Source organism: Gekko japonicus, unplaced genomic scaffold, assembly GCF_001447785.1.
Source record: "Gekko japonicus isolate JY-2015 unplaced genomic scaffold, Gekko_japonicus_V1.1 scaffold185, whole genome shotgun sequence".
NCBI lineage: Eukaryota > Metazoa > Chordata > Lepidosauria > Squamata > Gekkonidae > Gekko > Gekko japonicus.
In genome coordinates, this window is record NW_015176457.1 from 1,528,874 (window position 1) to 1,550,030 (window position 21,157).

A 21,157-nucleotide genomic window follows, 5' to 3' on the forward strand; every position below is an offset into this window, starting at 1 on the left:
CCTAAAAGAAGTCAACCCTGACTGTTCCCTGGAAGGTCAGATAATGAAACGTTTTTATCACTAGTAGGTGTATAGAATGAGAAGGGAGCACTCACTGGAGAAGATCCTGATGCTGGGAAAGATTGAAGGTCAAAGAAGATGGGGACGGCAAAGGATGAGATGGTTAGACAGTGTCATAGATACAACGAACATGAAGTTGAGCCAACTTCAGAGGATGGCGGAAGACCGGAAGGCCTGGCCCATGGGGTCGCGAAGAGTCGGACTCGACTGTGCGACTGAACAACAACAACAAGGTGTATAGTAGGTAGTAGGTTTATCATTATACTAGAATAGCAGTATATCTACAACTGATCTTTTTAAAGCCTATGAAAAGCACTTTGGCAGCAAGGGTTGGGGGGGAACAGCAAGTACAAGGGAAAATATCCCCATGTGGACCCACCATTGCTGCCGCAAATGCATCTGCATTCATAGCAGCAGTGCCTGTACAAAAAGGAATCGTTCCTGTAGATAACAAACCTACCGACCTAAAGGGAACACTATATGTTATGTTGGACACAGCGGTACCACAAAGAGCAGCATCTCTGCATCAGTGTCCATAATGTGTAGGATGACTTGTCCCATGCTGTGACACTCTCAGGCTGTCCATTGTCATGCAGTCTCATTGTGACAGTATTGATCTGAGAAGGCGATATGGTATTGCCATTTTCAGATGTAGTTCCATGTTGATATGCAACATAGAAATGTATCTCTTTATAGAAGTGTGTGCTGTACAAAAGCCCCAACTTAATTTTCTGCTTCGCAAAGAGGATGTGTTCCATATTCCAAACTGTTCTCTCTCTCTCTTTTTAGCATTTGCAGTACAGAGCACCCCGACTAGAGCCCTGGTCCAAAGTATACGAGGATAATCTACGGTCACATTTTTACATACAGTACAATATTATGGTATTGCGATGCAAAAACATTACTATTAACTTTCATTAAAAATGTGTAGGATAGAAATGGTCGTTCTTAGAGTTTTATCTGTTTGGATAAATTGATTATATATAAGCATCCTTAAATTTTGAACTTGTTTCTCTTACTGTGTGAACGTTTAAGGTTGTAAATAATCTGTTAAAAATTGAACTTGTGAATTTGAAAGAATTTTTGGCCAGGTTTTTTTTGGCCAACTTTTTCATTTTTATACAATTTTACTTTGCTTGTATCATGTTGGGTTCACTACTTCTGTTGTTCCTGAACATCACAAAATCTGGGCTCAGTGGGAGAATACATGCTTTGCAAGCATTGAATCCCAGTGTCAATCCCTGGCATCTTACTCTGCGGAGGACCATGGAGACTTGCTTTCAATCAAAATAAATGGTTATCAACTGGATGTACCAATGGTTTGATCCAGTATATGGCAGCTTGGGGTAGTGGTTAGGAGTGTGAACTCAAATCTAAAAGAACCGGGTTTGATTCCCCACTCCTCCACATGCAGCTGCTGGTGTGACCTTGGGTCAGTCACAAGTTTTTTTCAGAGCTGTTCTCTCAAGGGCAGTTCTCGAGAGCGCTCTCTCAGCCCCACCTACCTCACAGGGTGTCTGTTGTGGGGAGGGGAAGGGAAGGAGATTGTAAGCCGCTCTGAGAGTCTTTCAAGTAGTGAAGGGTGGGGTATAAATCTAATCTCTTCTTCTTCTGCTACTTCTTTAGCCATGTTCTTTGATTCATAATTATATAAAACTAAGTTGGTGGATTTTGTTTTTGTTGGTGTATTTGCCTATATTGGACAGTAGTTAATCTTTCTTTTTAAATCTTTTTTTAAAAAATTACTAACACACACGAGAACAATATACAAAGTCAAATAACATTCATAATATTAATCATAAAACTTCTGTCTAATAACTGTAACCCAACAAAAACTATGAAACTTTAGCCTTGTTAATATTACATTTCCCCCCCCTCACATATAATTAAGAATGTTGTGAAGCTGCTGTGGAATTGCTTGTATCAATGGTGAGGTACCAGCAAAAGCAGATTCCAGAAAAGGAAACCACTTTGATACCAAATCATATTGTTTAGATTAATTTGCAGTGGCGGATATATTATCTGAAATTTTATCCAGAGTTATACACTACTGATGCAATGGTACACTTCACCCTCAAAACTGCAAAAATATTCAAAATCATACCCTTGTGCTGAAGATCCTGCAGGGAAAAGGGGCACGTTCATCCACTGGTGGTGGTCCTGTAAAATAGTGAAAGAATTCTGGACTATGATCTTCTGCTCGATATGATATTCCATGGAACTAGTTTTGTTGGATCTTTGGCAAGATAACCGGATACTGAAATTATGTCAAGAACTTATTTTTTAAAAATGAATTATGAACAAAAGTTTTTTTGTTAGATAAAACTAGTTAGAAACGTAGCAGGCTCCCCTTCACTTTTGAATACACTGCTTGTGCAATTAAGCACATCAACCCTTTGGATTGTTTTGCACATGTAGGCATTTAGTTCACATTTTGTAAATGTGGTCTTCTTCAGGATCTTGCTTAAGAACATAACAGAAGCCATATTGGATCAGGCCAGTGGCCCATCCAGTCCAACACTTTGTCGCACAGTGGCCAAAACCCCAGTGCCATCAGGAGGTCCAGCAGCGGGGCCAGAACTCTAGAAGTTCTCCTACTGACCCCAAGCACGCAGAATACAGAGCATCACTGCTCCAAATATAGTGTTCCATCTATATGTTGTGGCTAACAGCCATTGATGGACCTCTGTTCTATATGTTTGTCCAATCCCCTCTTGAAGCTGTCTATGCTTGTAGCTGCCACCACTTCTTGTGGCAGTGAATTCCACATTTTAATTACTCTTAGGGTGAAGAAGTACTTTCTTTTGTTTGTTCTAAACCTACTGCTCATTAGTTTCATTGAGTGCCCACAATTTCTTGTTGTGAGAAAGGGAGAAAAATACTTCTTTCTCTACCTTCTCTATCCTACACATAATTTTGTAAACCTCTATCATGTCACCCTGCAATCATAATTTCTCCAAGCTAAAAAAGTCCTAACCTCTTTAACCTTTCTTCATAGGGAAGGTGTTCTGTCCTCTTAATCATTTCAGCTGCCTTTTCTGTGCTTTTTCCAATGCTATAATATCTTCTTTGAGGTACAGTGACCAGAACTGTGCACAGTATTCCAAATGAAGCCGCACCATCGATTTATACAGAGGCATTATGATACTGGCTGATTTGTTTTCAGTTCCCTTCCTAATAATCCCCAACATTGTATTTGGCTTTTTTATTGTGAATTTCCCTCTAGAACAGTAAAAGCTACTCCTTCATCTCTTAGAGATGAGCCATCCAGAACCAGAGACATTTAATCTCCTGTCAACTTTCCCCCAGGATTTAGTTTAAAAATTGGTCTGCCACCTTTTGGATTTTAAGCACCAGCATCCTGGTTTCTTCTTGGGACAAGTGGAGGCCATCTCTTTTGTACAGGTCCTGCTTGTTTCAAAAAGCATCCCAATGCCTAACAAACTTAAAACCTTTCTCCCTAAACTATTGTCTCATCCACACATTGAGACTCCTAATTTGTGCCTGTCTAGCTGGCCCTGAGTGTGGAACGGGCAGTACTTCTGAGAAGGCTACCTTGGAGGTCCTGGACTTCGGTCTCCTGCCTAGCAGCCTAAAGTTTTCCTCAAGGACCACACAACTACATTTTCCCACATGGTTGGTGCTAACATGTACCACAACCATTGGCTCCTCCCCAGCGCTGTCTACCAGCCTATCTGGACCACATGTAATGTCTGCCACCTTTGCACCAGGCAAGCAAGTCACCATGCATTCAGTATGTGGGTTTGCAACCCATCTGTCTATATACCTAAGGATCAAATCGCCAACTACCAAGAGCCCCCCTCTCTGCCCAGGGATGGTTCCTTGGTGCAGAAAGATACCTATTAACCAACTGTAAAAAGAGTCCCTTCTGAGAGAATATTCCCCTTTTCTTCAGCACAGTGCCTTGTTTCCCTTGACTTTCATGCTTCCTGGCAGTGGCAGGACTGCCATTCTCGAAGAGCGACTCCTCTAACAGGTCCCCAAGAGTCTAATCTGTCTGCCTAACTGACTGTCTCTGCTTCTCCAGTTCAGCCACCTTGGCCTCAAGGGAGTGAACTCATTCCCTGAGAACCAGGCGCTCCTGGCACCGAGCACACACCCATGACTTGTGTCCAGCTGGCAGATAGTCATCTACGTTGCACTCAGTACAATGCATTGGATAGCCCCCAACCCCCTGCTGGCATTCTACCTTCATAATCCCCCCCTCCTTATACATTTCCTATGTATGTAGATTTGTTTGTAGAATATGTGCTTACACTTTTAGGGATGTGGAGAGCCTAGTGCCCTGGCTTCCTCACCCTGCTGCTGAACTTGCATATCTGCTAAACTGGCCTATTTATTCCCTTGTTCCAGATACTTCAGCCCCAGGGCTGGGCCTGCTGCCTCACAGAGCTTATGGCAACCATGTTGAAATAGTTGTTGTTGTTCAGTCGCACAGTTGAGTCCGACTCTTTGCGACCCCGTGGACCAGATCACGCCAGGCCTTCCTGTCTCCCGCCGTCCTCTGAAGTTTGCTCAATTTCATGTTCGTTGCATCTATGACACTGTCTAACCATCTCATCCTTTGCCGTCCCCGTCTTCTTTGACCTTCAATCTTTCCCAGCATCAGGGTCTTCTCCAGTGAGTGCTCCCTTCTCATTGGGTGGCCAAAGTATTTGAGCTTCAGTTTCATTATCTGGCCTTCCAGGGAACAGTCAGGGTTGATTTCTTTGAGGATTGACTGATTTGATCTTCTTGCAGTCCAAGGGACTCTCAAGAGTCTCCTCCAGCACCATAGTTCAAAAGAATCTATTCTTCGGCGCTCAGCCTTCCTTATAGTCCAACGCTCGCAGCCATACATGACTACTGGGAATACCATTGCTTTGACCATGCGGACTTTTGTTGGCAGGGTGATGTCTCTACTTTTTATCATGCTGTTTAGGTTCGCCATCGCTTTCCTCCCAAGGAGCAGGCGTCTTTTAATTTCATGACTGCTGTCACAGTCTGCGGTGATCTGGGATCCCAGGAACGTGAAGTCTGTCACTACTTCCACAGCTTCCCCTTCTATTTGCCAAGGAGTGATGGGGCCGGATGCCATGATCTTAGTTTTTTTGATGTTGAGCTTCAAGCCCACTTTTGCGCTCTCCTCTTTTACCCTGAGCAAGAGGCTCTTTAGGTCCTCTTCACTTTCTGCCATTAGAGTGGTATCGTCTGCATATCTGAGGTTGTTGATCTTTTCCCCAGCAATCTTAATTCCCGCTTGTGATTCATCCAGGCCAGCATTTCGCATGATGTACTCTGCATATATATTAAATAAGCAAGGTGACAGTATACATCCTTGTCGTACTCCTTTTCCTATGCTGAACCAATCAGTTGTTCCGTATCCGGTTCTAACTGTCGCTTCTTGGCCCTTATACAGGTTTCTCAAGAGACATGTGAGGTGGTCTGGTACTCCCATCTCTTTAAGGACCTGCCATAGTTTGTTGTGATCCACACAGTCAAAGGCTTTAGCATAGTCAATGAAGCAGAAGTAGATATTTTTCTGGTACTCTCTTGCTTTCTCCATAATCCAGCGAATGTTGGCAATTTGATCTCTAGTTCCTCTACCTCTTCGAAACCCAGCTTGTACTTCTGGTAGTTCTCTATCCACGTACTGTTGAAGCCTAGCTTGTAGGATCTTGAGCATGACCTTGCTAGCGTGTGATATGAGTGCAATTGTGCGATAGTTTGAACATTCCTTGGCATTGCCCTTCTTTGGGATTGGAATGTATACTGATCTTTTCCAATCCTGTGGCCACTGTTGCGTTTTCCAAATTTGCTGGCAAATGGAGTGCAGAACTTTAACAGCATCATCTTCTAAGACTTTGAATAGCTCAGCTGGAATACCATCACCTCCACTAGCTTTGTTGTTAGTAATGCTTTCTAAGGCCCATTTAACTTCACATTCCAGGATGTCTGGCTCGAGGTCAGTGATTATACCGTCGTGGTTGTCAAGGACATCGAGGTCTTTCTTGTATAGTTCTTCTGTGTATTCTTGCCATCTTTTCCTAATCTCTTCTGCTTCTGTTAGGTCCCTACCGTTTTTGTCCTTTATCATGGCCAGCTTTGCATGGAACGCTCCCTTGATTTCTCCAATTTTCTTGAAGAGATCTCTAGTCCTTCCCATTCTATTGTTTTCTTCTATTACTTTGCACTGTTCATTCAGGAAGGCCTCCTTATCTCTCCTTGCTGTTCTCTGGAAATCTGCGTTCAGTTGGGTAAATCTTTCCTTTTCGCCTTTGCCTTTCGCTTTCCTTCTTTCCTCTGCTATTTGTAAAGCCTCATCAGAAAGCCACTTTGCTTTCTTACATTTCTTTTTCTTTGGGATGGTGGTGATTGCTGCCTCCTGTACGATGTCACGAACCTCTGTCCATAGTTCTTCAGGCACTCTATCTATCAAATCCAGACCCTTGAATCTATTCTTCACCTCTACTGTATATTCATCAGGGATGCGATCTAGGTCAAACCTGAATGGCCTCGTGGTTTTCCCAATTTTCTTCAGTTTAAGTCTGAATTTTGCAATGAGTAGCTCATGATCTGAACCACAGTCAGCTCCAGGTCTTGTTTTTACTGACTGGATAGAGCTTCTCCATCTTTGACTGCAAATTATATAGTCAATCTGATTTCGGTGTTGCCCATCTGGTGATGTCCATGTGTAGAGTCGCCTCTTAGGTTGTTGGAAAAGGGTGTTCGCTATGACCAGTGTGTTCTCTTGACAAAACTCTGTTAACCTTTGCCCTGCTTCATTTTGCTTTCCAAGGCCAAACTTGTCTGTTATTCCAGTTACCTTTTGACTTCCTACTTTAGCATTCCAGTCCCCTATGATGATGAGGACATCATTTTTTGGTGTTAGTTCTAGGAGGTGTTGTAGGTCTTCATAGAACCGGTCCACTTCAGCCTCTTCTGCATCAGTGGTTGGGGCATACACTTGAATTACTGTGATGTTGAATGGTTTGCCTTGGAATCGGACAGAAATCATTCTGTCATTTTTGAGATTGTATCCCAGTACTGCCTTTTGCACTCTCTTGTTGACTATAAAGGCCACACCATTTTTTCTACGAGATTCCTGGCCACAGTAGTAGATATAATGGTCTTCTGAGTTAAATTCGCCCATTCCTGTCCACTTTAGTTCACTGATTCCTAGGATATCGATGTTCAGTCTTGCCATCTCATTTTTGACCACGTCAAGCTTACCTTGATTCATAGATCTTACATTCCAGGTTCCTATGCAGTATTGTTCTTTGCAGCATCGGACTTTCCTTTCACCATCAGACACATCCACAACTGAGCGTCCTTTCGGCTTTGGCCCAGCCGCTTCACTCTTTCTGGGGTTACTTGTACTTGTCCTCTGCTCTTCCTCAGTAGCATATTGGACACCTTCCGACCTGAGGGGCTCATCTTCCGGCGTCATATCTTTTAGCCTTTTGATACTGTCCATGGGGTTTTCTTGGCAAAAATACTGGAGTGGGTTGCCATTTCCTTCTCCAGGTGGATCACGCTTGGTCTGAGTTCTCTGCTGTGGCCTGTCCGTCTTGGGTGGCCCTTCACGGCATAGCCCACAGCTTCATTGAACTGCGCAAGCCCCCTCGCCACGACAAGGCAGTGATCCATGAGGGGCCACAAGTGATGGGCCACTACATAAAAGTGCCTAACATCTGGTGACACTCTGGACAAAACTCTATGGTAGAATTAGCTTCAAACCATAGAGTCTCAGCAGCCTTTGTCCTTCTATGTGCCTAACAATTCTGTCTTTGATGACAATTTCTACGGATTTGCCTGGGACAGTTTTTATTTCCCCCAGTATGTCTAGAATGTCATCTCTGGTCACCTCAATTTGGCTCAGTTCTTCAGTCCCCTTTCCTACAAATAGGGACTGTGGCATGGGTCATCCAAAAGCCCCACTGGTTCTCTGACTGGTTTCCTGCTCTGGATATATTTTTTAAAATGTTTGTTTGTCTTGATGCTTTTAGCAACCCACTTCTCAAAATCTCTTTTTGCATGCCTAATTATTGGCCTGCATCTCTTTTGCCAATATTTTTTAAAATGTTTGTTTGTCTTGATGCTTTTAGCAGCGTGCTCCTCAAAATCTTTTTTGCATGCCTAATTATTGGCCTGCATCTCTTTTGCCAGAGCCTGTGGTCCCTCCTGTTCATTGGAGCAGACCTTCCACTTTTTAAAAGAAGCCTTTTACTTCTTTTTGCTTCCTTGACTTGCGTTGTTAACCATGCTGGCCTTTTTTTAGACTTGACAGTGCCTTTCCTAACCTGTGGAATGCATAGGGTTGCCAAATCCGTCTTTGCCAGGAGCGGGGGGCTCCCGGCCGGCGTTTTCCCTTGTATGGCCGTGGCCCCGCCCCCAGCATGCCCGGCGTGCCCACGTCACTTGCTAGTGACGCGCACGCCGGGGGCGGGGTTCCCCCGGACCCCGATTCCGCCGCGTCGGAAATCGGGGCTTCAAAGCGGGGGATTCCCCCCCCCCCACCCTCATTTGGCGGCCCTAGGAATGCATTCTATTTGGGTTTCAATTCGTGTGGTTTTAAATAGCTTCCAAGCCTCCTCTAGGGATCTGACTCTCTTGTATCTCCCCTTCACCTTTCTTTTTACTATTCCCTTTGTAAAGTTCCCTCTTTGGAAATCAAAAGTGACAGTTTTGGACTTTAGGGGTAAATTTCCATTGACCTGAATGCTGAACTTAATAGCATTGTGGTCACTGTTCCCAACTGGTTAACAACCTCTACATCTCTCACCAGGTCTTGCGACCTGCTCAGAACCAAGTCCAAGACCACTACACCTCTAGTTGGCTCTGTGCCCAGCTGTCCCAATGCACAATAAAGTTGGAGTCCCATGGCACCTTTAAGACCAACAAAGCTTTATTCAGGGAATAAATGAATCGAATACATGTTTACCCATTCAATGTGAGGGTAATTGAACTCTCCCAGTATAATGACATTATCTGCTTTAGTCACTTCCTTTAATTTCTTCTCCATCTCAAGATTTCAAGGGTTTGATCTGGTGGGTGATAGTATACCTCCACTTTTAAGTAACCCTTAGGGCCCAGTATTTTCACCCATATCACTTCTGTTGGGAAGTTAATTCCCCTGATGTTTTCTAACTTTTTTGATTCTATGCCCTCTTTGATGTACAACACACCACTACCACCAACCTGTCCCTACCTGTCCTGTCTATAGGGAGGGATGGGTTGGTAGTGGTGTTGCGTTGTATTGTGTGTCTCAACAAATACTTGTTTTATTTCATTCTCTATAGTGTGGGGGGTATGTAGTCAGGAAATAAACTAAGATTAAATCAAGATAAAAGAGAAGTTCAGGGGCACTTTTAAAAGACTAGCAACAGCACAGACTTTTGTGAGTTAGAGCTCACTTCTTCAGATGCTATGAAGAGGAAATAATTTTCCACATTCTTATAAGAAAATTACAGAAGGGAAGGGAGGAGTTGGGGGCAGTAAGCCTCTTTCTATCCCAACTCCTCTCTCCCCCATGGAATAAATATTATTAGTGTTCCAAGGTGCCACTGGACTTCTGTTGTATTTTGCTATAATAGACTAGCACTGTTGTCCCTCTGGAGTTAAACTAGCATGTCTGTGTGACCTCATAGTTAAGACTGAGGTTAATAAACCAATGTAAGATCCTGGTTTGACAGACCCTGACTGACCTTCATTCAACCAACTAACCACTATTAGTTGGTTTTATTTGATGTCCGAACTAAGCTGTAGCTGACAGAGTTGCTGTAGTGGAGACATCCAGGAAAAAACCCCAGATACGTGAAATTTTTTCTTTGCAAACAGATACTGTTATTGGATTCTGTTTACATAGAAGATTCCTGGTCTTACAGAATGAGAAATGCTGTCTGCTTCCATAATAAATATACTTCACAGATTGTCAGTGCCATACTAATTAACACTTTGTGGGCTTCTTTTCTACCTTTCTTCTGCTGAGTCCTTTCTAAGATTTTTCTTCTTGCTTAAAATTTAGGTAATCTGAAAACATTTCTGAGCCTTGCCATATTTTGATCTCGTTTTAGTAGCTTTTGCTTTCAGGAGGATAAATTCTACTAATCACTTTTAACTTTCTAGCCTTTTTAGTTTTAGTATAACACTATGATGATATTTGATTGTAAGAAATTCTATTAAAGTATCAGCACTATAGTTATAGTAAAATTAATTGCAAATAAAGTCAGTGGCGTATTGCCTATTCTAACTCATAAGTTTTTATGGTTGATGCATGAATGCTTATGTCCGTTAAAAAAAACACGGTAGAAGTGCCAATTCCTATTGAAGTCATTTAGACGGCAGGCTTGGATCCGGCAATGTGAAACGATAAACTGACTTCATGCAGTTCCACTTAAAACAGATTTTGTGCAGTGCTTACCACTTTCCTCCCTATATACTATAGTGCCCAGAAACTAGTTGCATAAGATCTTGCACAAGTGGAAATGTGAGTGGGGATATAATAACTTCTTCTTGAATTTCCACTTGTGCGAGTGCTCTAGTGCAAGGTAAAATTTTGCACTAGATCCAACTCCATAATATTCAGTCTCCTCCTTATATTTGCACTCTCCCTCCCTCTTCTGCATCCCAAGACACAGTTTTATACCTGCATCAGCACTAACCGTGATTGTTAGTCCATTTTTGATTAATTTTCCTTTATGTTGTCATCCTTCCCCAGTTTCTCTCCTTTTGCCTTCAGTTGGAAGTGCCTGTATCTCTTCTAATTTTTGTCTGCATCTATGAGGTCTAGAACCTTACTGTAAAAATAAAAGTTGATATTCTAATTCAGGGTCCAACATGACATGATGAGCATATAGATACTGAGGATCTGCATGATCTTGTTTGCAACTGGAATAGTGGGGTTTAGTATTTAACACTTCAAAGGGAGCAAGTAACCAAGGATTTAAACTGGCAGCCCTGAAGCTTGAAATGGTAGGCAGTTTTAGTCTTGACAATTTTAATCCCACCCTTTTATGTTCAGATTAGGTACATGTGGGGTGTGCTGAAAGAGTGCAGGCAGGAGGCTCTTTATGGACAGCTCAATAATAGCATCAATTGTTCCATCCCATAGACACCTTTGTTATATTATTGAGGATGACACAGTGAGCAAAAATTCCAAAGATTTGAAAATACTGCCACCATGATTTTTTTAAATAGATAGTCCAACGTCTGTTTTACTGTTTGAAAAGAATGCATTTTGTGTTTGGATATGAAAAGATAATACAATTTTTGAATGGCTACTTTAACATCATATTTAAAGGGATAGATAATTTAAAGCCTTTGGGCCATACTTCACCCTGGAGGTGGAATTGCCAGACAGAATAGCCAAGATTTATCTAGAGATGTTGCAGGCATACATGATACAACACTGTTCTATTAGTCAAAAAGTAACCAATCTCTGTATGTGATAGTCTCTATATGTGTGCCTGGGTGAATAAAATAATTGTTGCAAGACAAAACTGAAGCAAAGTATTAAGTGATGATACTATTGTTGTTGTTAGAAAGCTATGTGCTGTACATAATTAAAATTATTTTCTTTTTTTAAGGCAAGGTATAAACAAGGAGAGGGATTGGAGGGAAGAAGAAAGCACCATTCCAAATGGCCACTCCTCTTCCTGTTGGCTTCTGCAACACAGCCTGATGGGTTCCGTTGGAATCTTTGGCTACTGTTGTTGAGGGGATCTTTGTCTCTTTGTTACTCTTGAGCAGGTTTTACAGGACTGCTGTCACTTTGCATGGTCTTCCCTGGGCTGTAGATGTGAGCCTGTTAGCCATATCCTAATACCAGTAATTGTTGTTGGGCAAAGTTTCTGTATGTGGTGGTGATGCATGTCCTATGTAATGCTTAAAGCCAAGGTTAGATTCATCACATTTTTTTAACAATCATCACATTTTTTTAACAATACTGATACTTATCAAGGGTTGCGTCTACTAACCTTACTATTTTGGAAGATTTTACTGTGTTTGCTATGTGCCATATTTGCAGCTATACTCTATGCCCATTTCCCCTCCCCACAAGGCCTTTCCAAGTTAAAAAGAAAAGGTGCTGAAGTGTAGTGCTTTTCAACTCCCGTGTTTACTTGGCCTGTTTTTCAGTGATTTCTCAAATGATAAAATTGCACATACCAGTGTCGGTTAGAGAGAATGCAAAAGCAGGGTATGGTAATCAGATGTTATGTAGTGAGAGTTTTACATGTTTACTCATAAAGTCAATCCTACTAAGTTAATATTATTTACTCCTAAGTAAGTGTGCATGTGATTGCCACATTAGCTGGCTCTAACAAAGACATTAGCCTGTTACTTTTGGACTCCTCCAGAGATGTTTTTCACTCTTCAGTAATAAGAACGGTACATACACGTGGGCATGTCCCACAATTACATGAACATAGTATGTAAATAATGTTCATTTTACAGCAGAAATTGGGAGACATTAAAGTATTTCATATTAAAACTAGTGTGTGCTTGCGGCTTAGGCTAACCAAATAATAGCTAAGGCTGCGATGTTGGTCTAACCTTGGTTTCCCATATATATATATATAATGTTAAAGGAGAAGCTGTGTAAGAAAGATAATAATTTTTTCTCTAGCAGATGTCATTACATGGCTTATCTGTTGTCCAAATATAACAGCAGACACAGTTTGTCTTCCCTTATTCATCAAAGAGCTCCCTGGCAAATAGTTTCCCCCCCTACTCTACTGTCTGTTAAGTCCTGTCTGTAACAAGAGAGCAGCTGTTGAATTGTTTCAACAGCTAACACCATGCATTAGTGCATTTTTTTTTCTTTTTAGAAACTCAAGAGAAATGATGTAAAGCAAAGGATGGCTCAACAGGTGGTCCACTGGACAGATAAAGACCAGAATACTCTTTCACTTGCTGCCTTGGCTGATTTGAGCCCTACTGTTTATTTTTCATCCCAGCATATCTCAACTGATGCGGCTGCTGACTCTCCTCCCTACTGCTTTCTTGTCCTTCACGAACAGTGCAATCCTAAGCAGAGTTTGGCCTTTTAAAAATTCCATTGAAGTCACTGCTCTTAGAAAGTTGTAACTCTGCTTTGGATTGCTCGGTAAATGGCAGATGGCGAGTATGGTAAATGTTACTGAAGACGTATGCAAAGATGAATCCCTCCTATAGACTATACTTGGAAACTGACGTGACTTTTTCAACTTCCAAGAGCTGGAAGGAGTGCAGGCTAGACAGTTTTCCAAAATTGTCTTTATAGTCCTTCTGTCTTCTGTAGAACTCAGGGCAGCAATCTGTCTATCCAGACACTGACACAAATGAAACTGGCTTAGATTCTTCAAGGATGCTCCATCATGGGTGTCCTGTATCCTGCATATATCCCAACATAAACCTTGCTGACACAGTGATTGGAAAGTGGGTAATCTGGGAATGTTGTTTGTTTGGAGCTTAAGTAGCTTAATTTAAAGTTGACCAAATTCATGTCCTTAAGGGACCAGACAGCAGTGGAGCTTTTTAATTTCTCTCTGAACGGCAGATCTTTCTATCCCAAGCCACACTGCAGGTTGCTTTCAAATCTGGCAGAGTGTTAAAAGTATCTTGCAGTGTGATTTCGGCATGCACTATGGTTTGAGAAAGGGAAATGGCCTGCTTGTGCTAGTGGATTTTTGCCTATTTATGATCACCTGAATGTGCCCTTGACTTGCATATGTCCATGGAAAATTTCTACTAAAATGTCCGAATGGCTATATACTGTCCCTGTTTCTGTGCTTAATCTTTATGTTATGTTGATAAATTCTATCAAAGCTGCAAGTCTTATAAAATCTCACATCTCAGATGAAAGTTTAGCCTGTAAATAATATCTACTTTGCTCTTAAAACATCTGTTATTATAGGAGTCTCAGATGCTTCCACACAGAGCTCTTGCTCTGCCTTGCCTCCCAAACTGCAGCTGTTCTTTTTGGGACTTCCACATGCTATTGCCAACTGGTCTTCTCCCTTTCAGGTTTTACCAAACCTGCATTGGTCGCTCTTTCCTAAAGTGTTTAGATGAAAGTGCCATTCCCCAGGTTCCCCACAGCTGGTGGGCTTTTGGCTGATTTTGTTAAAAATGATCTGTAGTAGGCTAAAACAAAACACTATAGTGACATATAAGCTACTGATTAAAAAAAACAACAGGAAAAAGCAACTGGATGCAGGAGGGGTGGGTGGGTGCAAGGGAGAAGAATTAGGACTAGCCCCATGTGAAGGCTTTCTTACCATGGCAAATTGTCAGTGAGACCAAAACAGGGAATTGGCCTTTTGTGGAAGCAACCTGAGCAAGAACCCCTCCTCAAAGAATCTGTATTCAACTTCTCCATTGGACATGGGGACATATACAGTAGACTAGTATAAGGCTGCAAACACACATGCTAAATAATCCACTTTCAACCCACTTCCAGTCCACTTTCCAACTGGATTTTACTGTGTGAACTGGCAAAGTCGAGGTGGAAAGTAAATTGAAAGTGGATTAAAAGTGGATTATTTAGTGTGTGTGATCACAGCCTAAAGGAAGAGAAAAAGAGAAGAGACTGGATTTATACCCCATCCTTCACTCAGAGTCTCAGAGCAGTTTACAATCTCCTTTCCTTTCCCCTCCCCACAACAGACACCCTGTGAGGTAGGTGGGGCTGAGAGCGCTCTTTCAAGGTCTGCTCTTGAGAGAACAGCTCTGAAAGAATGTATGACTGACCCAAGGTCACACCAGCAGCTGCATGTGGAGGAGTGGGGAATCAAACCTGGTTCTCCCAGATTAGAGTCTGCACTCTTAACCACTACGGCAAAGGAGTTTTTACATCAAAGTAAAGAGCTGCGGTGGCTCAAGTGGTTAAGACACTGAACTGCAGGCTGTGGAAGGTCTGTAGTTCAGCAGTTCGAGACCCAAGTGTGCTGCAAGACGGAGTGAGCTCCCATCTCTAGTTCCAGCTCCTGCCAACCTAGCAGTTCGAAAGCATGAAATTGCAAGTGGATAAATAGGTACCACTTCAGTGGGAAGGTAACAGCGTTCTGTGCGCCTTGGTGTTTAGTCATGCCGGCCACATGACCACGGAAACATCTTTGGACAGCGCTGGCTCTTCGGCTTTGAAATGGAGATGAGCACCGCAACGCTAGAGTCTGATTCGACTGGCTTACGAGCAAGGGAACCTTTACCTTTACCTTTAAAGAGTTATGTAAATATGGCTCCTGAGATGCATATCCATTTTCACCTTCAGTTCTTACCCTTCAAAATATTGACAGTAAGATCTAAGAGGTTACGCTGAGGCATAAAAAATGTAAACTGTGATGAATGTGCCATGAACTGAAGCAACTGGATTCTGATAATTCAGTATGTATTACTTTTAACTAAGTAATATAAAGTCTCTTGCCTTGAAAACCCTACAGGTTGCCATAAATTGGCTGCGACTTGATGGCCCTTCTCATCACCAGTATAAGGTCTCTGTCCTATTTTGATTCTTCTGAAAATATTCCTATTTTTTAAGATGGTAAAAATGAATATTTTCAGAAGAATCAAAGTAAATTATAAACAGAGATCCCCTCTTCCTTTCTCCAGATGCAGCCCAAAGAAGCCAAATTTACTAAAAATTGTGATTGTTAAAATAAACACACTGTGGAAGTGAAAAAAAAGTGGGAAAAATACTGAGTGAAAGAGAATGTGTGGAAACACTACATTCCTGTCATCACAAATTCCAGGCGCAAGAAGTGAGAGAAATATGATCTGAAGCTAGTTTAAGAGGTTCTATAATTAAGCCAGGATTAGTATAACAGCATAATAAACCTGATATTTTCCTGGAGATAAGCTGCAGAGTAGCCCAAGGCTCTTTGAAAGACTGCTTTTATATTTGCAAGCCCCTGCTCTTGAATCACCAGGTTTGGGATTGTTTTGTGTGTTCTCTCTCTGTTTTTTGAAATTATTTCTCTGACATTGCCTCCAAGAAAGTATATCTTGAATGATCCAAACTAGAAAGAGTGGTGCTAATTTTTTAAAAAGTTCTATGGGAGTGAAGGTATGGGCAGCATAAAAGTAGTGATTTTGCTAACTTTTTCATTCTGTGGACCCCCCCCCACACACACACATTCCTCTGTCTCTCTGACTTGAATGATGATGAGTGTTTTTGAAAGAGAGCAAATTAATCGCGTGAGTGGCAAGCGTCCTCGGAAAGATGCTTCACTGTCCCTGCTTTGTGTTAACTTTGACTTGCACACCTGATTGTCAACCCTGGAATGACAAAACCAGTGAAATCAAAGGGCAGTGGTAAGGTGATCCGGGGCCTCTCACAAAAGCCATCTTCTTTTAAAAGTGATCTGAAAAGGGATAAAAGGGAAGCAGGCTTGTATAATTTGATCCGCTGGCACTGCATCATTTTTGTGGCTGTTGTATAAGAGTGCTCAGACATCTTTTCTGTATTGCATGAAATTTCATAACATTAAAAAAAAAATCAAGTGTCTCCTATTTTTAGCTTCTACGATTTATTCTGTAGAAGTGGAAACTGGCAGAAATGATGCATCGCAACTGTTACTCTACAATGCCCACACTTCTTTGGTCTTGAGGTGCTCTTTCACATTTGCCATGAAGGAGCAGGTTCGTAGTTGGGGATGCCTTGGGCCTGCTGCGGGATAAGCAGGGGGCAGCTGTGGCCAGGAGTGCCTTTTACCAGCTTCAACTGGTTAGCCAGCTGTGGCCTTTCCTGGGCGAAAAAGATCTGGCTGCTGTGTTGTATGCACTGGTTTCATCTAGATTACATTACTGTAGTGGGCTCCACATGGGTCTGCTCCTGAGAAGTGTTGGGAAATTTCTGTTGGCACAGAATGATGCAGCCATGATATTGGGTGGAGTGGGTCATAGGGACATCTCAGAGGCAGTTTGCCATTGCTTGCCTCTGTGTCATGACCCTGGTATTCCTTGGAGGTCGCCCATCCAAATACTAGCCAAGGCCAGCCCTACTTAGCTTCCGAGATCTGACGGTATCAGGCTAGCCTGGGCCAATGTTCCCTCTAAGATGTCGAATCTTGTAAGCAAAAATTCTACTTTGTGAGCTCCTGGCATTAAAGTTGTGAGCGAGCAATTTGGCTACTGCATAAACTAGTTTGCTCTGGAGCCATCCTTCCTGAGCTAAGGCAAAAATCTGTGAGCCAGAGGCTAATAAACTGTGAGCTAGCTCACACTAACTCAGCTTAGAGGGAACACTGGCCTGGGCTATCCAGGTCAGGGCCAGTGTGGGATACTTTGTCGGTACAGGAGATCTAATAGTTATTGTTAGTTAAGCAGTACGTGATATCGAACAAAATATGATCCTTCATGCTGTGGGAAGGGATGGGAGGCAATTGCGCCTTGCCTCTCTACCTATCTGGTGCATCTGTTTCGGGGACAGTATACAAATGTTGTCGTATCCAATGCACATTATCTCTGTGGTTAATTCCTAGAATTAATCTAAGGGACTAAGTATATGCATGGATGCTATCTGTGTTGATCGTAGTCATGGACACTTGTTTCAAACGTAGGCCAGCTGTGTGGAGGGATGGGTGGCACACTTTGGATATCTTCAGCTAGAGCTGTTAGTTGGGCAATAACAGTGAAATGGTGTAAGCAAGGGTTTTGCTCCTTTACATTGAAGGAGGTATGATGATGTATCTGCTGCCAGAGGCTCTTGGATCTGACCACAAGATGCAGAAGTAGCTTTTCGTCATCTTGTTCTTGATTGGCCCAAATGGTTTTGCATAGCAATGGATAGCAGCAGCCTAAAGAAAAGACAGAAAAGAAAGAAAGAAAATATTTGATATATCTGTAAAGCCATATGTTTGTAAAGAAAATACATACCAAGCCAGTGTTCAAGTGACCAGATATATGCATTACTGAATATTCTTGGGCAAATTGGAATGTCAATAAATTACAGATAAAGTGTCAATTGAGAGAAAAGGTAAGGATGTGACCTTCCTTGTAAAAATTGTCAGCGCTATTGTAGGCTTTTATGGTTTCTGGGGAGCAAGAAGGTTTGTGGTCACCAATGACCCCAACTCTGAAAAGACCATGTTCGCAGACTCTGTAGTGGTGCATGTGAGAAGGTAACCCTTTCATCCCCATTAAGAAAGTCTTGCTAGAAATCGATTCCACTTCTGTGGTCTCTTTTTCCCCTACATATCTGGTCAGATAAAGGGAGAATAAGTGAATCCATGAATGGCTAATAGAAGATATTTATTTATTTATTTATTAAATTTGTTAATCGCCCAATCCTTGCTATTGCAGGGCTCTGGGTGACGTACTACATTCATAAAACATATCAAAACATATCAACATATTTTAATCCAATCAGATAACATGTACTCATTGATCCAATTTCAGACTGCTGGCTGCTTCGTGGGCAGGAGAGAGGAGGGCAAGGCAGCTATAAGAAGCAGCAGGAGTGGAAAAGGGTGCCAGATGCCAGCCAATGCTCCCTCTAAGCTGTGGAGTCTTGTGAGCAAAAATTCTACTTTGTGAGCTACTAGCATTAAAGTAGTGAGTGAGCAATTTGGCTACTGCATAAATTAGTTTGCTCTGGAGCCATCCTTCCTGAGCTAAGACAAAAATGTGTGAGCCGGAGGCTAAGAAACTGTGAGCTAGCTCACACTAACTCAGCTTAGAAGGAACACTAGTGCCAGCTAGGATGGAAACCATTGCTGCCCGCAATCAAAAGCCTGGTGGAACATCTCTGCCTTACAGGCCCTGCAAAATTGCATAAGGTCCCGCAGGGCCCTGATGGTATTTGGCAGAGAGTTCTAGCAGGTTGGGTCCAGGACCAAAAAGGCCCTGGTTGAGGACAGCCAGATAGCTTTAGGGCCAGGGACCACTATCAAGTTGTTATCTGAAGAGCGTAACGCTGTTCCAGGGACATAATAGAAGAGATGGTCCCTGACCGCTCAAGGCCTTATAGGCCAATACCAAAACCTTGAACTTGACTCAGTATTCCACTGTATTAGTGGGTGAAGTAAAAAAATTCTAAATGTTCTGTGGTAAACAACGCTACTTTTAATGAAAAATCTTGGTTTTTGGGGTTAGACAAAAATATAGCTAAAATTCCTTTTTGGAGAGGGGGGAATATTTATGCTTTAAGGACTTGTATGTCCCCAAGCTAACTACACAGCCTGAAGAAAACTTCCACTGATGGGTTCTTGCTCCAGTGATTGGTTTTTGGCATGGAAACAGCTGTATCCAGCCTGGGTTTGTAACAGAGATTTCTCACAGTCTGGCTGTTTAGTGTGTGTGTGTGTGTGTGTGTGTGTGTGTGTGTGTGTGTGTAAAGGGAGAAGGGCCAGTTGAGAAACTGCTTCTATACCAGTTAGATTACTTTGCCCCAAGTTTTCTTTTCCAGCTGTCAAATTACTTGATTCTGCCTTTGGATTCTATCCCCCACCCCAGCTATTGTTAGGACAGGCCAAAATATCTTGCCATCCTTTCTGGTTTCAAAAACAAGAGTGTGTGTGTGAGGGGGGGTCTCTTTCTGAGGGGAACAAAAGAGGAGGAGCCGGCTGGGTTGTCATTTAAAAAAATACAACTTTGTATGTAAATAGAAACTGATTATAGGCTGGGGCACAAGCCAAGGTTTGGGTCAGCCTAAGGGTAGTTTACATGAAAATGAGCGCCGCCTGACTGGCTCAGCGCGTCTAACTTAAGACAGCTTCTCGATTAGCATAAGACTGGGTGGCTGCCTCGTTTCCTGCTTCTCAATAGCGATTCACTGTGTTGGAGGCGGAGAGGCGCAGAGGCAAGCTGGGCAGACGATACACACTGGCTGTTGCGTCCCCCCCCCCTTTTTCTTCCCCTGCATGCAAAAACGTTTGGATTAATCTTGCAGACCCCTCGTCCAAAGGCTGCAGGAGGTGGCTCTGTCGATCGGCGGACGTAGGCACGTTTGCTCTCTCTGTGTGTTTTTAAAGAATAACCTTGCATGCGAAAAGGAAGAAATGCCTGACAAGCCTCAGTCGCCAGAGCGCGGAGAAGACAGGAGCCTCGGCCATTAGGACCATCTGCATTGAACGCGACCGCGGCTGTTTTGTATGTCTCTACACCTTGAATGGATGGACGAGGGGATATGGTGTGCCAGTGCGGGAGGAAAAGCCGTGGCTGCTGCTGCTGCCATGAAAAATGCTAGAATGGTTGCTGCAGCCATGATTTTTTTCCAGGCTGCTTCATTGATGCTTTGCTCGGATTCTGATAGGTTGAAGGCTGGAGAGGTGGGGGGGACATCAGCATTTGGCTGCTACTAGCACTTCATGCGACTCCTATGGCATTGCAGATTGGATGCTTCCCTGCTCTGCTTCCTGCGGTCTTTCGGGTCAAAACCAAAGGCCGTCTGCTTCGCCTAATTCGCTCGGGTCTTTTGTGTCCCGGCTCACAGTTGGCTAAGCCCTTGTGTGCTGAATCGCGCTATTGTGTTGGGACCCCCAGAGCCTCCGCGCCACGGAGCCGCAGCTCTCTCCCCCTCTCACCTTCTCTCCCTCCCCCCTTCCCCAGTCTCCCTCCACCGCCGCCGCCGCCGCTACCCCGCCTTGGAAGCCACATAATTTGCCTTCCCCTCCACATGACTCTGGGAAGCTGGGTCTGAGTGCCAGTAAAGTGTAATGCATTGTGGGACGCGTGTTATCATCGGCTCTTTCGAGGGAGAGAGAAGAAACGGACCTGCAGCTCGCTCGGATGGACGAGGCAGCGGCAGAATGTGGCTCGCGCCGCCAGCCCGGGCCCTGCCTGCGAAGCGATTGATGTGAGGGAAAAGAGCAGGAAAAAATAAAATAACCAAAGCGAGAGTGTGCAGCGAGCAAGCTGTGTGAGGCCTGGCTCATGCTCCCGCCGCCGCCGCCGCCGCTCCTGCTCGTGGTGGATTAAACTGCAGGTAGCCTCGAGATGAAGAAGACCCGGAGTACCACCTTACGGCGGGCCTGGCCTAGCTCGGATTTCTCGGACCGGGCCTCTGACCGAATGAGGTCCCGCAGCGAGAAGGACTACCGCCTGCACAAACATTTCCCACCAGCTTTCCTTTCCCAGGCATCACGGGGCTACATGACATCAGGTCTGTAAGACAGCT

At 43.3% G+C, this 21,157-nt stretch overlaps 1 protein-coding gene across 2 annotated transcripts in view; it reads left to right on the top strand.

The window, feature by feature from the left end:
* The window catches only part of STOX2 (storkhead box 2), a 178,565-nt gene that overhangs the window by 74,194 nt on the left and 83,214 nt on the right, over positions 1-21,157 (top strand). Inside the window, exon 1 of one of the 2 annotated variants that reach the window (XM_015426976.1) lies at positions 20,977-21,142. The exons of the other annotated variant lie outside the window; for it this stretch is intronic. Within the exon in view, the coding sequence (XP_015282462.1) occupies positions 20,977-21,142 (166 nt within the window). Of the gene's footprint in view, positions 1-20,976; positions 21,143-21,157 lie in introns of those variants that run through there. 2 annotated transcript variants of the gene reach the window in all.